This window comes from Peromyscus eremicus, chromosome 13, assembly GCF_949786415.1.
Source record: "Peromyscus eremicus chromosome 13, PerEre_H2_v1, whole genome shotgun sequence".
Taxonomy (NCBI): Eukaryota; Metazoa; Chordata; class Mammalia; order Rodentia; family Cricetidae; genus Peromyscus; species Peromyscus eremicus.
The window spans coordinates 3,661,914-3,679,216 of NC_081429.1; the positions used below are offsets into that span (position 1 = coordinate 3,661,914).

At 47.5% G+C, this 17,303-nt stretch overlaps 1 protein-coding gene across 2 annotated transcripts in view; it reads left to right on the plus strand.

Annotated features, from left to right (window-relative positions):
* Inpp5d (inositol polyphosphate-5-phosphatase D) overlaps positions 1–17,303 on the plus strand; it is a 113,464-nt gene that overhangs the window by 51,539 nt on the left and 44,622 nt on the right. For both annotated transcript variants that reach the window (XM_059278260.1, XM_059278261.1), the window contains 4 exons: positions 4,553–4,703; positions 6,902–7,076; positions 9,282–9,422; positions 15,494–15,581. In XM_059278260.1, coding sequence (XP_059134243.1) covers positions 4,553–4,703; positions 6,902–7,076; positions 9,282–9,422; positions 15,494–15,581 — 555 coding nt within the window. The remainder of the gene's footprint in view (positions 1–4,552; positions 4,704–6,901; positions 7,077–9,281; positions 9,423–15,493; positions 15,582–17,303) is intronic.

The window sequence follows — 17,303 nt, forward strand, 5'->3', positions numbered from 1 at the left end:
TGCGTGTGGAGACAGGCTGCTTCCTACTGGCCTATGTGACATAACAGGTCTCCTCTTCAATTGAAATTTATCTCATAGGGATTTGCTTCCCTTAGGAGGGCCATGTATTCTTTCTGGGTACTAGAACTAGGAAGCACTCAGAGCTGTCCCTGAGTCCTGGCTCCTGAGTGGTGAATCTGCATTGTAGTTCAGACCTATGACCTCTTTGAGGACATTTTTCTGTTGAATGAATTTAGACTGTTCACCTGGGATCCCTGCCTCCCTATCTCACGCTCCTGTCTGTCTCTGCAGTTACACTTGTATGTGTGCGGATTCACTGCACACATACATAAATAACTGGTTTTTCTTGCTATAACTGAATACCACAAACGGGGTCATTTATAGAGCATAAAGCTTAAGAACTGGGGATGTAGCCCAGTGGTAGAGCATCTGTCTAGCATGAACAAGGTCCTAGCACACACCACATAAATAAAGGCTTTTTTTGGCTCACAGTTCTGGTGGTGGGATGTCTAGGAGCAAAGTGCTAGCCCCAATGGTGAGGGCCTTCGAGCTGCACTACAATGTGGCACAGGGAATCATATGGCCAGACAACAAGTGTGCATTTGCTTTTCCTGTGCTCAGAGAGCCGCTGAGCCCATCATGGGGCCCCACCCTTCCAAAGGCCTTACCTTCAAATGTGAATATAGGGATTACCTTTCCAGTATATGAACTGGGGAGGGCGATCCAACGGCCCCACCCCTAGAGAGTGGGACCTGTGGGTTGGAGGAAAGCCTTCCTCCCCAGTATGCCATTACAACTGGCTTATGCATCCACCCAGAGGTGCCTGCTTCACCATCCCTGGCGTTTGAACTCAACTCTGCATTCCCTACCTTCCTGGAAGCCTGTGCCACCCGGGCAGGCTGCCACCCTAGGCTGCTAGGCCCTGCTCCCTGGCTCCTGTGATTGGTGCAAACAGAGGCAGTGGCCAGAGAGGCGTGCCTAACAGCTCCCAGCATCCCTAGCTGCTTCCACCAGCTCCGATTCCACCCTGCAGGGATTTCTTTCAGCTTGTCCGTTTCTTGGCTTGAGCCTGTTCACCCACTGTTTATTTTTTCCACATTGAATATGTCTACAGTTCAATAGTGCAGCAGTTCCAGTTTCTCTCTCTCTCTCTCTCTCTCCCCCCACTTCCTCCCTCCCTCCCTCCCTTCCCCTCTTTCTTTCTTTTTTTACTGTTATATAAAATCATGCACCTCTCTGTTGAGTGCCTCCTAAACCCCAAATCGCTGGTGCTTTCACACATGCGGTCCTCAGGCACTCCCGCCCCTGCTGAGACTCCTTTCCCAGATCCATGTGTGGGTCAGCCTACCTCTATTTTTTTGATATTTTCATATTTTTCTCAGATGCCTGGTGGCATGCCATCCATTTGGTGTAAACCCCAACCCCCACCCCCACCCCAGACCACACATACTTACGACTGCTTTAACTGAATTGAGTTCGAAGGTCTTACATCTCATCAAGTTATTTCTGTTATTTCACTCTTGTTTTCCATTTGAACCATTGAAAGAATATTCTGGAAATCTCAGCAGGGGCTGCCACTCAGGTGGTTAACAGTGCGTACAAGAGATTGTACAGCATGGGGCTTTGAGAAAACAAGGGAATTTAATAAAAAGAATAAACAAATGGTTTTGTTAAGCTCTCTACAGATTTGCTACAGCAGCCTAAGCCGTACAACACACACACACACACACACACACACACACACACACACACAGAGATTTTTGTGTGCAGTACACACAAGCACACAAGTACACTTGAAGAGAAAGAGAAGCAGACAGAGGGAGGCAGGGAGCCCGTATGGACGGCCTGAGTCTCACACAGACCCTGTGTCCTCACTACAGTGTGGAAGCCCCACGAGCCTGGGGTCAGAGACAAGTCTGAGAGCTTCCTGGTTGGGTCAGTTGTTCATCTCATTGCTGTGGCAAAATGCCCAACAAAAGCAGCTGGAGGAAGAGAAGGGTTAGTTTGGTTTACAGTTCCGGGGGCTGCAGTCCGCTGTGATGGGGTGATGGGGTGATGGGGAGATGGGGAAGGTCCAGCAGGAGAAACAGAGGCAGCTGGTCACACTGTGTCCACAGGCAGGAGGCAGAGTGGTGAGTGCTGGTGTCTGTCACTTTGCTTTCCCCTTCTTATTCATTGCTGGACCTCAGTCCATGGGATGATGTCACCAACATTCTGTCCCATTCACCTGTGATCCTGATGTCCTACCAAGCCTCCCAGATGAAGCCCTCACACTATCAGCAATGGAATCTAATGTAGAAGAGGTGATTCAGTCAACCACCGGCTCACCCTCCTGTGAGGACTCTCTAACCCCAACCATCTTCTTATTGGCCTTGTTTACCACAAGCAGCGCGTCTCTTTCAGCAAGAAGGCAGCTAGCGATCCCTAAAGAAATTGTTCAACCTCTGATCTCCAAACCTGAAGATGGATAGAAGAGTCGTTGTTGAGAAGATAGGGACTGCTGGACATGGTGGCTTATGCCTGTAATCCCAACATCCAGGTAGCTGAGGCAGGAGGATTGCCATGAGTTTGAGGCCAGCCTGAGCTACAATGTAAGACATTGTCTTAAAATAAAATAACAAAATAAAGACAGGCGTGAGCTATGGGCAGACACTGGTGTTTGGAGGCCCAGGTGGAGGAATTGTGACCCTGAAAAGCCACAGAAGACACATTAGAGAAAAGATGTATGTGCTGCCCGCTGTTACCTTCAGTATCTTGGTCCCTTGCTCCGATCTGGCTGCCTGGAGGGCTATTGTCTTAGCAAGGGTATGCCTAGATGGATGAAGGGGCATCTTGGTGGGGACTGGGCTAGCTGTTTAGAGAAGACCTTGAATTTGCTGCTAGAATTCTCTCTTCCACCAACATACAAGAGTCCTGGTCCCAGAGTGTTGGAACGGTAAAGCAGATTTACTTCATCATCAACAGCAGACACACAGTAGTCCTTGGACCACTTTCTGACTTTGGATTTAAACAACTATAATCAAGAGCTGGATGGGTGGCCATGCAGTTAAGAGCACTGGCTGCTCTTGCAGAGGACCAGGGTTCAGAGCCTAGCACCCATGTGGATGGCTCACAATGATCTCTAACTCGAGTCCAAGGGATCTGATGGCCTCTTCTGGCCTCCATGAACACTGTACTCATATGGCATACATGCATATATGGAGGCAAAACATCATATACATAAAATAATTCTATCTTTAAAAAAGTAGCTGTGTCTGGCATTGTAGTGCACACCTTTAATCCCACTCAGGAGGCAGGAACAGACAAATCTGTGAGTTCCAGGCCAACTAGGGCTGCATAGTGAGACCCAATCTAAACAAATAAACAAACAAAAACACAGTTAAAACAAATGAAAACGTTACAAGAACACATTTTCCTATTTTTAAAAATAATAGTTGTGGTGGCACAGGCTTCTGATTTTAAGCACTTGAGAGTCTGAGGCAGGAGGATGGTTGGAAGTTCGAGGCCACCTTGTCCTACACAGCCAGACCCCAGTTCAAAACCTCAAATAAATAAATAAACAAGCCTTGTGTGGTGGAATGTGTCCTTAATCCCAGTTACTCTGGAGGTTGAGCCAGAAGGAGGATGAACTCAAGCTCAGCCTGGATAACTCAGAGAGACTCTGCCTCAAAAGAAAGTTAAAAAGGGCAGCAACAACTGTGCTTGTGACCTATGACCTGTCCCAGCACTCAGGAGGCGGAGACAGGAGATGGAGGAGATGGAGGGGTAGGATGCTCGATTAGCATGTGTGAAGCCCTGGGTTCAATTCCCCATGCTGTAAGAAGGAGTAATTAATAAACAAGTAACCTGGGCCTGGGAGTGTCGTTTTAGTGGCAGGGCTGTGCTTTGCATGTGTGAGGTCCCGAGTTCAACCTTCAACACCAAAAATAAAAAATTATTTTTAGAAATTATCTTTGTGATGGGGGAGCAAAAATAGCTCTCTCTGTTCACCACACACACACACACACACACACACACACACACACACACACACACAACGGAACTATTAAAATAGAGCTCTTGGGCCTTTGAGGGTATAGGTGATTTCTTTAAAAAAAAATCTCTATTTCCTAATTTGGGTATAATAAAAATGTACTATATTTGAATAATAAAATAAAAATAATTAACTGCTGAAATGAAAAACAGGTTTTTTTTGGGTTTTTTTTTGTGGTTTTTCGAGACAGGGTTTCTCTGTGTAGCTTTGCGCCTTTCCTGGAACTCACTTGGTAGCCCAGGCTGGCCTTGAACTCACAGAGATCCGCCTGGCTCTGCCTCCCGAGTGCTGGGATTAAAGGCGTGCGCCACCACCGCCCGGCGAAAAATAGTTTTAAAAATACCCCCATCTGCACCTTTGCCAAGGGCTCCTGGGAGTCACCGGCTGCAGGCTGTGTGGTGTGGGTGGAGAGCCTGAAGCTTTTTCTGGAGTATGGGTCACTCCCAGTCTCTTCGGTCTCAGCTGCAGGTGGCCTTTGTGGTTGAGTGACATTCTAGTGAAAATGTGCTCCGTCCCCAGGCATCCGAAGGTGTCCCCATGAGGTTCTTCACAAAGCTGGACCAGCTCATCGAGTTCTACAAGAAGGAAAACATGGGCCTGGTGACCCACCTGCAGTACCCTGTGCCGCTGGAGGAGGAAGACGCCATCGACGAGGCCGAGGAGGACACTGGTAGGGAGGGAGGGCGAGGTTGGCACAGGTGGGGAGGTGCCAGCAGGACTCTGTGGTCTGGTCTCACAGGTGCTCACAGATCAGAAGGTCTTGCTGGCAGAGGGAGAGTATAGCACAGTAATGGTGGATGGGGAGCATGGGCTCTGAAGTCAGGTGTGGACCAGAAATCCTGCTCTCCTGCTTGTTACCTTTGTGGCTTTGAGTGACTTTGACTCTCTGAACCGCAAGCTTCCCTTTAAAAAGATTAGGTGGCAGTAACACATACCAACCTCTCAGGATGTCACAGGATCAGATGAGCCCATGAATGGAACGTTATTCACAGTACACAGCGAACACTCCATGAATGGAGGGAGCTCTCTTCAGTTTTCTCATTATAATGAAAATAATGACAGGAATCCTTGCACCTAAGTGAGAGGATGGACAAAGTGCTTCTGCATATACCATCATTAAAGACAACAGAAATGGTCATGGTGGTACATGCCACCAGCAATCCCAAAATTCGGGAGGCTGAGGCAGGAAAAGCCTGAGTTTGAGCTAGCCTGGGCTACATAGTGAGACACTACCATCTCTAAAAAGGCTCCTAAAATACTTTGAAAAAAAAAAAAAGTTCCCAAGAATGGGTGAGGAACAGCAGAAGGACAAGGGACCAGTCATGGAGAGACAGTTATTCAGAGAGCCCTCCGGCAGGATACCCTTCTTTTCATCTCAAAGGTTCCTTGACTAACAGAAGCCCTCAAGTAACCTCTTGAGCCCCTCAGCTGGACAGCATGCTCTGGGCAGGTTCCCTGGGGAAGACATTAGACCAGCAATGCTGATGTCCCAGGTCTGGCTCTTGCCTGGCCCTGGTGAGAATATGCCAGGCACATTCGAGGCATCCTGTTCTCCAGTGGGCTAGCTGTAGATCACCTGCCCCCTTCTCCAACCTTCTGCCTCCCTGGAGACCCCCATTTCCTGCTTGTGGAGGCCAGGCAAAGCATTCGTCCTAGATGACCACAGTTCCGAGCCTCCTGATGGGAACTGCCAAATCTCCTTTGTCTGACTTTAGAGTTCAGCAGCTGAGGCCAAGGGTCACATGAGGCCACATGGCGGCCTTGATCTTGTCCTGTAGACACGTCTTCTACACTTCACCCTTCTCACTTCCCTCAGGCCACCTACCCAGCTTCCCTTGAGCTTCCCCTGCCCCTGGGATGCCAGTGGAAACAAATCCCCAACGGTTCCTGTAAAGGCTCCAGAGACAAGCCCACTTTCCTGACCTTGACTTCACTTCCCCAGACAAGGCTCCTGGTCACATACAAGACCCAGAGCTAAGAAGGGACATCCAGAGCCTGGACTAGGTGTCTGATTTGACCTGCATTTGACCTGATTTGGGCCTGCAGTTCCCGGGCCCAAAATAGAAACAGAACTGTCATCCACAGCCGAGAGGGAGAGGAAGGGGCGTGCACATACATTGAAGGAAAAGTCCCTTGTTCCTGTCACCAGGCAGTGCTGTGGCTGGAGCCAGGGTAGCCATTAGGGGTCAGGAGGGACTTGGGCAGGAAGTCCTGAACCTAAATGGCTCGGTGACCTTTGTGCACATGAGGGATTATTTGGAAGGAATTGGCAAGGGTCTCAGTCTCTCAGACGAAGGTCAAGTTGTGTGTTTGATGTGTCGGGGTCTTTGAATGAGAGGACCCCTTATTTTCTAAACTTGTTTCTGAGGGTCTAGAAGAGGGAAAGGGGAGAGAAAGGGGAGAGAATGGAGAGTGAAGGAGGGCAGAAGTGGGGGGAGAGAGAGCGGTTGAGAGTGCGAGCAGTTGGATGGGCTTGATTTCCTGCCCATACGCCCTGGCTGTGCTTTGTAACCCCCAGAGCCAAGTCATCATTCTGACGTGCAGATTGGTCTGTCCAAGACCAGCAATCTGCAGGTGTCCCTGTGCAGTAGGCCTTTGCTGAGCAACGTGGTAGGACAGACCACGGCCAGAGAGGCCCCAGGTCTAAGGATCATGAAACCAGGTCAGTCTCAGGAGGCTCTCTATCTAATCAGGGGTTCACATGGATGTAGTGAGGAGGAATAGGGACCATGTGACAGACAGGGACCATGTGACAGGCTAGGACCTGGAATTGGTAGCCTGGACCTCCTAGGGCTGTGGTAGAGATGCCGAGCAGGCCTATATACACACAGTCCTCACAGATGACATTTGTTCCTACTGTTCTCCTAGGAGAAAGTGTCATGTCACCGCCGGAGCTACCTCCCAGAAACATTCCCATGTCTGCTGGACCCTGTGAGGCCAAGGACCCTCCTCTTCCAATGGAGAACCCCCGAGCCCCTGAAGTCACCCGGCCGAGTCTCGCTGAGACGCTGTTTCAGCGACTTCAGAGCATGGACACCAGTGGGTGAGTTTCTACCTGGAGGGCCCCCTGGGAAGCTGACCTGTGCCCAGTACCAGCATCTAGCACCCAGGCATGCACAGGCCCAGGCTGTAGGGAGCAAGAGCCCTTCTCATTCAACTTACAAATAGTAAAGTTGAAAGACAACTTCTGTATTTTCAGTCAGGACTATCTCCCTCCAAAAAACAAAAAAGTTATTTTTGTCCTTAGCTCATTTCTCTGAGATCAGGGTCTTTGTATTTCTCTTGTCAGATTTTATAATTTCCTTGTACACTAATACTTCATCATTATCTTTGAGAGGGAAAATGTCTACTCTCCTTTTTTGCTTACTTTCAAAGTTCTGGAGTGTTTTTTACATTTATAATTTTTAGGTCTTTCTGTCCTGGTAAGTGCAAGATTGCTTTTCATTTAGAAGGTCATTACCATTCTGTGGTCAGGTGGCACCTCCACACCCATAGTCACCCACGTTCCTAAAGTGTTTCTCACAGGAAATCGCTCTGCAAGGCTTGCTCCTTCTTGTTGCACTGCATCCTATCACAGTCAGCTGCAGGAGGAACCTCTCCATTCCACAGGCATACCCTAGTCTCAGAAACAGTAGCCTTGAACCCTAGGAAACCCAATGTGACTGTCTACATGCTCTCCTCACACAGCTCTTGTGAGGCCCCAGGAAGGCATCACAAACTTATGGCTTCACTAATAAGGTACCATCCTGCCAGTCAGCTCTGTCCCCGCAACTGACTCCCAAATACCCACACAAAGACTTATTATTAATTATACATGCTCGGCCAATAGCTTAGGCTTGTTACTAACTAGTCCTTACATTTTAAATTAACCCATATTTCTTATCTACACTCTACTATGTGGCAGTACCCTTATCCAGCATGTCATGGTTATCTACTGCTTCCTCCACATGTCCCTGGTGACCCCTCATGACTCTGCCCTCCTTCCCAGCATCCTCTTAGTTTGGCTCTCCCACATAACCTCTTTCTGCCTAGCTATTGGCCAGTCAGCTCTTTATTATCAATGAGAACAACAGTATACAAAAGGATTATTCCACAGCAGGGTACAGACATTGTTCATGGAAGAGCTACATCAAGTGCTGGGAAAGGCTGGCTCCTAAGAGCACGTGATCCCTGGGGATATGTGATGGCAGGGGTGAGGAGATCAGGTGGTGCATCCTGATTGAAAGGAGACAACTTGGGTCCCAGAGTTGGAAACACACAGACACAAACATCTGCTTTTCAGCTCTTATCACTTTGTAAACTGAAAAGACCAGGCCAAATAGAGGTTCAGGGTGGGTGTGTGGACAAAGTCAGGCCACCTAAACATCTACTACCTGGTCTCACATTCCTGGCCCTAATCACACAGAGAAGCCAGGCATGGAGGTATGTGTCTGTAGTTCCGACAGTTGTGAAGCCAACTGGATGTACCAGCCCTAAGGAGGCTGAGGTAGGAAGATCAAGAGTTCAAATTTGGCTGGGTGGTGGTGGCGGCGGCGGCGGCGGCGGCGGCGGCGGCGGCGGCGGCGGCGGCGGCGCACGCCTTTAATCCCAGCACTCAAGAGGCAGAGCCAGGTGGATCTCTGTGAGTTCAAGGCCAGCCTGGTCTACAGAGCGAGATCCAGGACAGCACCAAAACTACACAGAGAAACCCTGTCTCAAAAAACAAAAACAAAACAAAAAAGAACAGTTCAAACTCAACCTGGAGGCAGACCCTATCCCACCTCCACCCCACCTTCAAATCTCTAAGAAAACAAAATTAATAATTCATTGACTTTTCCATGCAGCCCAGGGTGACTCCAGCCCCTCTATCCTGTAGTGTTCTGGGTCATCTTTGACTGTGAATTTGGACTTTGTGTGAGGGTCAGACCTACTTGTTACCTCTAGGCTGGATTGTCCTTCTAACCCTTGGATTCCAGCTGTATGAGCTGGAGGCTTTTTGTCTCAAAAAAAAAAAAAAAAAAAAAAAAAAAAAAAGAAAGAACGAACGAACGAACGAACCATTTCCCAGCCCCCATCCTATCAGTTCCCTTCAACAGTACCCAGAGGTGCCTCTGCAGTCCCACCTGAGGGACCTTCTTCACACAGGCACACAGATCTCCCAAAGATGTCTCAACCAAAGATTAGGTATCTCCAATCTGTCACCAATTAGGTATCTCCAGCTGTGGCTGGAACAGGTGAAGCAGGCTTTCACTTCCTTCTTGATTTTCAGGCTCCCAGAGGAGCATCTCAAAGCCATCCAGGATTATGTGAGCAATCAGCTTGTCCTGGACTCCGACTTTGTGAAGACAGGCTCCAGCAACCTCCCTCACCTGAAGAAACTGACTTCGTTGCTCTGCAAGGAACTCCACGGGTAATGGAGGCCCCTGAGGCAGGGATGGGGGGGCTTCACAGGGGATGGGAGCCAGCGGATAATGGCACCCCAGAGGAGGACGGAAGAGAAGGCAGTCACTGAAGCGACCCCGGGTCCTCCTCTCTCTCCAGATGTCTCTGCTGCACTCAGTAATTGGACAGTGGGCAGAGCCTGGGAAGCTCCATGCTTGTTTGAAGCTCCTGTTCTCATAGAATCAGATCCTAACTGGGCTGGGAGAGGTTGCTTATCTGTTTGTTCTTTGTTGTTTGGGGTGTGTGTGTGCGTGTGCGTGTGCGTGTGCGTGTGTGTGTGTGCATACATGCATGCTGGGGGCGCAGAGCCTTGTGCGTGCTGTACAAGTGTTCCGATCTGTCTAGGTTTTGCTGCTGTTGTTTTTGTTTATTTTCACTCAGGTTAATTAGGGGCAGTTTCTCTGTAAAGAAAGGTCGGGGACACTGTCAGCTCCTTAAATATATTATTTTTTTATTGATGTGGGGGGGGCACACATGTGCTGTGCTGTATGTGTAGGACAGAAGACAGCTTTGCAGAGGTGGTTCCCTACTCCTACCTTTATGTGGGATCCGGGATTGAACCCAGGTCGTCAGACTTGCAGAGATGATCTTTGATCCGCTGAGCTATCTCAGGGTCTGATCGAGCCCTCTAGACTTCTGTCACCACTTTCCCTCCTTGCTGCAGCCTCCACATCCAACGAACACATAATGGTACCAGCAGGAAATAAATTGAAGTCATTTTGTGTGTGGGTGGTAATAGCTGAAGTCTTCTAGTGACGGAAGTTTTTAAAGTAAGCCGATTCACGGAAACATCAATTCCCCAGTACTGAAGTTATTGAATGACTGACCAACTGGTAAAACTTATGATTTTTTAAAAATCCTTTTGATTGTACATTTTAAATTTCACTTTGTTTGGAGCTGCTAGTGGTGCACGCCTTTAATCCCAGAACTTGGGAGATAGAGGCAGGTGGATCTCTGTAAGTTTGAGACCAGCCTGGGCTATATAATGAGTTTCAGGACAGCTAGGGCTACAGAGAGACCCTGTCTCAAAGAGCAAAACAAAACAACCTCATAACTACATTTTTATTGTTAGGAGACCAAAAGTCAGGCTGGTCTGCTGTGTGAGGAATTAGCAGGGAATATTTCAAATGCGTATAGCTTGGCGTGGAAAAGTAACACCAGGAAGCAACTGAAAACAGCCACGGAGCCCAAACAAAGCCCTCACAAAGAGCGGGAAGCATTTCCCATTCGTGAGGGCTTGCCGCTGGCCTGTACTGTTTCACGTTTTGGTATACTTTCAGCAGTTTCCAGTTCTCTGGTGCTGTACCAATCTTAGCTTGGTTAATATTCAGAAGAGTCTGTCATCATCAGCAATCTAATTCACTGTTCTATTTAAAGGCTCTTAAAGGCACAGGCAGTGAATTTGGTAAATGCAACAAAATACTTTGACAAGCCGGGCAGTCGTCAGGTTGGCATGCCGGCCATTTGTTTCAGTGAACGGGCTTTCTCGGCTGACGCTGTTGCACAGGCAACTGGACTCAGGACTGTCCTTTTGATAGGTCTCCATGCGATATTTTGTTCCATTGTTACAAATCATTTGTCACTAGGGGAAAACACACACAAATGGCCTTTTCTTGAAAATATATAAATATGTATCATTTTGTGACGGCTCATAACAAGCTGTTATTTCTGCCTGGACACAGGTTCTGACCTTTGCTGTGTCCTTGCTAGAGTCTGTCCAGACCCTTCCACAGCTCCCCACAACACTGACTTCCCCCAGCACCTGCCTCACCTCATCTCTATGGTGACAGCAGCTTCCCTGATGTGCCTGCTTCTCCGGCACATTATATCAGTGTAAAAAGCTTCCGTATCTTCCGTATCACTGTTTACTGAATAATTAACTTCAAGTCGTTCAAAACACTGGAATGTTCTTGACACATTTCTTCACTGTTATAGATCAGGTGGTGGCCAGGCATGGAGACTTGGCTGAATGGAGAGATGGAACAAATTGCTCCCCTTGACCCCCGACATCCCTGCAGGTGTATCCCATATAAACCCAGTGTTGAAAGTGCTTTGATTAAACAGTAGGTGCATTCACTCATTCATGTGTTCACCTACCCTCTAGCAAGCACTAACTGAGGGCCTCCTCTGCATCCTGTTCTGAGAACTAAGATTAAAGTCAACATACAGAAAACTGCAATTTAGTGACAGATTCAACAAATAAAGGCATCGGGGGCTGGAGGAGTGACCCAGCAATTAAGAACACTTGCTTCTCTTGCAGAGGACCTGGGTTCAGTTCCCGGCACCGACAGGGAGGCTCACAACTGCTGTATCTCTAGTTCCAGGAGATCCAATGTCCTTTGACCACCATAGACACGAATTGTACAAATAGTGCAAGACTTACACACATAACATACATTTTTAAAAAGTATTTTTAAAATAAAGGAATTATTTACATAGATGTTCAGATAGGCAAAAATTCACTTCTATATTTTATTATTTTTATGTTTAAGTTTATTTTACTTGTGTGTACTTGTGTGTGTGTGCCTCCTTCTCTGTATGTGTACCATGTGCATGCATGTGTCCAGAGAGACCAGAAGAGGGCAACAGATTCCTTGAAACTGGAGCGATAGGACCGTGAGAGTCACTCCGCATGGGTACTCAGACTCTAACTTGGTTCTCCGCTGCAGCGGCCGGCTCTTAACTGCTGACTCACCTCTCCAGCCTCCCTTTTTCTAATTTTTAAAACTTGCCTTTTTCCCTCTTCTTTTTAAGACAGGGTCTCAATACATAGCTCATTCTGACTTGACCTCTCTCTCTCCTCTTGCCTTAGCTACCACAAGGCTTAGTTTAGAAGCATGTGCCACGCCGGGCAGTGGTGGCTCACGCCTTTAATCCCAGCACTCGGGAGGCAGAGGCAGGCGGATCTCTGTGAGTTCGAGGCCAGCCTGGTCTCCAAAGCGAGTTCCAGGAAAGGCGCAAAGCTACACAGAGAAACCCTGTCTTGAAAAAACCAAAAAAAAAAAAAAAAAAAAAAAAAGAAGCATGTGCCACGATATCCAGCTTTAAAAAACCCACCCTTGGGGCTGGAGAGATGGCTTAGCAGTTAAGCCACGATATCCAGCTTAAAAAAACCCACCCTTGGGGCTGGAGAGATGGCTTAGCAGTTAAGAACACTGGCTACTCTTCCAAAGGACTGGGGTTCAATTCCCAGCACTCATTGTCTGTAACTCCCGTTCTAGGGGGCTGGACACCCTCACACAGACATACATGCAGGCAAAACAATGCACATAAATTAAAAAAAAAATTTTTAATCACCCACAACCCGTGGGTGGTAATGCACAACTTTAATTCTAAAACTCGGGGGGCAGAGGCAGATGGCTCTCAGAGTTCCAGGCCAGCCTGATTTACAGAGTGAGTTCCAGGGCTACACAGAGAAACCCTGTCTCAGAAAAACAAGCAAACAAACAAAAAAGAACTCACCCATACCCCACCCAGCACTGTAGTAGACAAATGGGACAATCACTGGGGCTGGCCGGCCACCAGCCTTGCTTCAAGTTCATTGAAAAACCCTGTCTCAAGGGAATACGGCAAAGAGGATATAGAAGGACGCCTGACATCTTCCTCTGGCCTCCATACAGGCACAGGTGTACCTGCACATTCACGTGTGCCTACACCACACACACACACACACACACACACACACACACACAGAAAATTTTAATGAGCAAATAAATACTCGCTAGTGAATATTAATGATAAGTTTCTAACTTTACTATACAAGGAATAGCTAGAGAAAAGATAATAGGGGAATAAAAAGTTTTAATCACTTTATAATGGCATCTAACACATCTAGAATGAAAATTGTGTGATAGTGCAAAAAGTATGGTGCCTAGATTCACTTAGCAGCACTAAGTAAACTTTATAACAATGTATGAAAATGACTAAACTCCCAACAGAAAGTTGGTGGAAGAGATAGGCAGTTTATTTAAAGAGAAATAGAGTAGAAATCAACCACAGAAAAATACTTAAAGGCATTAGAAATTAATACAGAAGCCCACTCAGGACCCCAGGCATGCTCAGTCCTAAAGTAGGACATAACTATGGACATTAAAAGAGAGAGAGAGAATCCGGTGGAGAGTACATGCATAGCACATGCAGAGCCTGAGTTCAATCCCAAATGCCACTTAGACCGTGTGTGACAGCGCATACCTGTAATCCCAGCACTTGGCAAAAGGATCAGAATGGAGGCAAAAGGATCAGAAGTTCAAGGTCATCCTCAGCTACACAGCAAGTATGAGGCCAGCCAGGGTCACATGAGGCCCTGGGGGGGAGGAGGGAAGCCAGAGGTTCTGGGAGAAAGATAGACAGAGGAGAAAGCAGTAAAAGCAAAACAGAAGTCAGTCAAGACATTAACAGCACTGGCAGCCTGGCCCCGGGTGCTGTCCCGAGGGTGTCCGCCCGGCCCCGGGGCTGTCCCGAGGGTGTCCGTGTTGAAAGAAAGCCACGATCCCTGCTTCTCCTAACTTTGAAATAAGAAAAGAAAGGCATATGAACAGCACTGTTCAGAACAGTGTTTATAATAACAAAGATCTCACACTAACCTACACTTCTAGACATCGATTTGGGCACATCTCTTGGCAGTTTATTTTGAAAACTTTAGAATGTTAAACATGTAGAAACATGGACAGTTTTTTGCTTTGTTTATAAAATGCTAAGTGAAAAATCAAACTTAAGACTTCCCACTAGGCTTCAAAGGATGTGACAATAACAAAAAGAGAGGGAACTAGAGAATTCATCTAACCGAGTTCTGGGACTGTCTACAGACTTGACACTCTAGCTGCCAGGAGATCGGAATCTGAACACAGGGAACTCCACCCAGCACCCCAAAGTCGAATTATTTATTTATTTTTCATTATCTTTTTTTTTTTTTCCTTTTCTATAGTCCTAGCTGTCCTAGAACTCACTTTGTAGACCAGGCTAGCCTTGCACTCAGAACTCCGTCTGCCTCTGCCTCCTGCGTGCTGAGATTAAAGGCGTGCACCACCACTCCCAGCTTCCTTTATCATTTTTTGAAAGAATTTCATGTTCGATACTGTATTTATAGCATTTCCCCTTCCTGTGCTCCCTCCAACTCCTCCCAAGTCTCCTCCACTCACTCAAATTCCCATCTTGTGTTTTTTATTACTGTTACATAGATACATATAAATATATAATTTTATGCCGAGTCCATTCAGTGTTTCTCATATGCTGCATATTTAAAATGAGCTTTCCAGGAGGCTGGTGAGACGGTTCAATGAATAAAGTTCTTGCTGTATAACCCTAAAGACCAGAGTTCAGATCCCCAGTTACTACATAAAGACCGGATGGGTGTGGTGGCTCACTGGTGATTCCAACGGGCGCTGGAAGCAAAGACAGGGAGTCCCTGAAGCAAAATGGCTGGACAGACTAGCTGAACTGACCAGTTCTGGGTTCATCAAGAAATCCTGCCTCCCTAACATAAAGTGGAATGTGAGAAAGACACCTAATGTCAGCCTCAAGCCTCTGCATGCATGTGCACACATATATATACACATCCATCACACACACACACACACACACACACACACACACACACACACACAGAGTAAATAAATGAATAAAAAAATTGGCTCTCCAGACCAAATCATGATGAAGCCTAGGCATCTGCATTTTTAATGAGGGGTGTGTGTGTGTGTGTGTGTGTGTGTGTGTGTGTGTGTGTGTGTGTGTGATTCCACAAACACTAAAGGTTGGGAAGATGTTCTTAAATGATTTTGAAGTAGTTTGTGTTTCCAGATTGGAGTTTTCTACAGCTACCTAACGCTGAGTGGGTTATACTCCAGTCTGGTGGGAATCGAAAGGGTGGGGGGTCTGGGTGGGCCAGGCTGACAGGATGACTGATCTTTGCCCGGGCATGTCCAACTGGGGAGGGTTGTGGGATTTGCCACTGGGGTGTGACCTGTCTGCAGCAGCCTGTGTTGCCTTGAGGCTTCTAGTTCCCGCTAATTCTTGAACTTTGCCTTGATCCTCTGCTTCCAGGGAAGTCATCAGGACCCTCCCATCCCTGGAGTCCCTGCAGAGGCTGTTTGACCAGCAGCTCTCCCCAGGCCTTCGTGCGCGACCTCAGGTAAGGGGTTTGGGTTTGGAAAGATGAAATTGCTACACCAGAGAGAGGGAAGAGCTGGTGAGCACCCCAGGGTCTCCGAAGGCAGATGGAAGCGCCACCCCGCCCGCCCATGTCCTGCTAATCTAATGTAAACATTGAGGTGGGGGGTGGGTGGAACCCCGACCTGGGAAGGCATTTCCCTGCGCCAGCTTCTGATTTCAGACAGTGTGCCCACCAGACAAACCGCTTGGTGTTGGATGAGGAGGCAAGCAGGGCCGTTCCTGTCATTTCTCCTCAGAAATAGAAAAAAAACCATGAGGTCCCAAAGTTGTTCATACATTTAACTCTGGGGACTGCAAAATGGTGCTGCCCCTCCTCGGCAGCTGCCTGTGCCTGGGTCGGAGACGAGGGTCAAATTAAGCATAGGTCTATCTGTCTACATTGTTTTAGTGCCCTCAGTAAATTTAAAATCAAGTAAGGGCCAGGACCTAGATCCTTATATTACAGCATTGTTAAAAGTGAGAACATGTAGCTGGGCGGTGGTGGCGCACGCCTTTAATCCCAGCATTTGGGAGGCAGAAGCAGGTAGATCTCTGTAAATTCGAGGCCAGCCTGGTCTCCAGAGTGAGTTCCAGATCAGCCAGAACTGTTACACAGAGAAACCTTGTCTCCAGGAAAAGAAAAGAAAAAAAAGGTGAGAAAATAAACTAGCACAGCATGGTTTAGGGTCAGAAAGGACAGAATCCAGTACCTCCAAAACCACAAATATTACCTGCTGTAAATACTAGGGGTAGCAAATAAAACAGATAAAAATTAATTAGCCCTATTCTGATGATGTATGTTTCTTGTTGATTTTGGGAGTTGGCCTCCAGCTTTCCTTCTCCTGCCTTAGCCTCCCAAGTGCTAGGATTATAGGCATATGCCAACACACCTGGCTTAAACCTATTGTGTATGTGAAAGGGGAGTGATGAGTGTGTGTGCTTGGTACATGTTCATAATGTATGTGTGCACACATGTACACGTACTTGCATGTGAAGGCCAGAGGTCAATGTCAGATGTCCTCCTCACTTGTTGTCCACCTTGTGCTCTTTATTACATTTTATTTCTTTATTGTATGTGTGCACGCACGCATGCACTCATGAGCATGTACCATGGCACAGGTGTGAAGGTGGACTTGAGGGAGTCAGTTCTCTCCTTCCACCATTTAAGTCCCAGAATTAAACTCCAATCGTTACGCCTTGGCCATAACCTTGACCTGATGAGTCATCTTACTGGCCCTCTACCTTATCTTTTGAGATAGCATCTCTCACTGAACCTGGAGCTCATTTAAATTCAACTTGGCTGGCCAGCCAATAATCTTCAAGGATTAAACCCTCATTCCATCCCCACCCCACCCCCCAGTGCTGGAGTTCCAGATGCCTGCCACCAAGCCCAGCTTTTTCCTGCATGCCAGAGATCCAAACTTAGGCTTCCATGTTTGTGTGGCAGGCACATTATCAAGTTAAGCCTTCTCCCCAGCCCCTTTACCCTCGTCTTTGAGTGGGGGAAAGACTATAAACCCAGCTGCTCATTGACAGTAGGTAGGAAATAGACCCTATACATGAGGTCATGCGTACATGGTCAGCTGCCCCGATGGGTAACTAGGACATGCTGTTCAACTCCTCTCTTGCTTATCAGATAGGAGAAACGTTAACGGCAGCAGGTGATTTCGACTTCGGGAGTAACTGTGACATTCTTGGGACC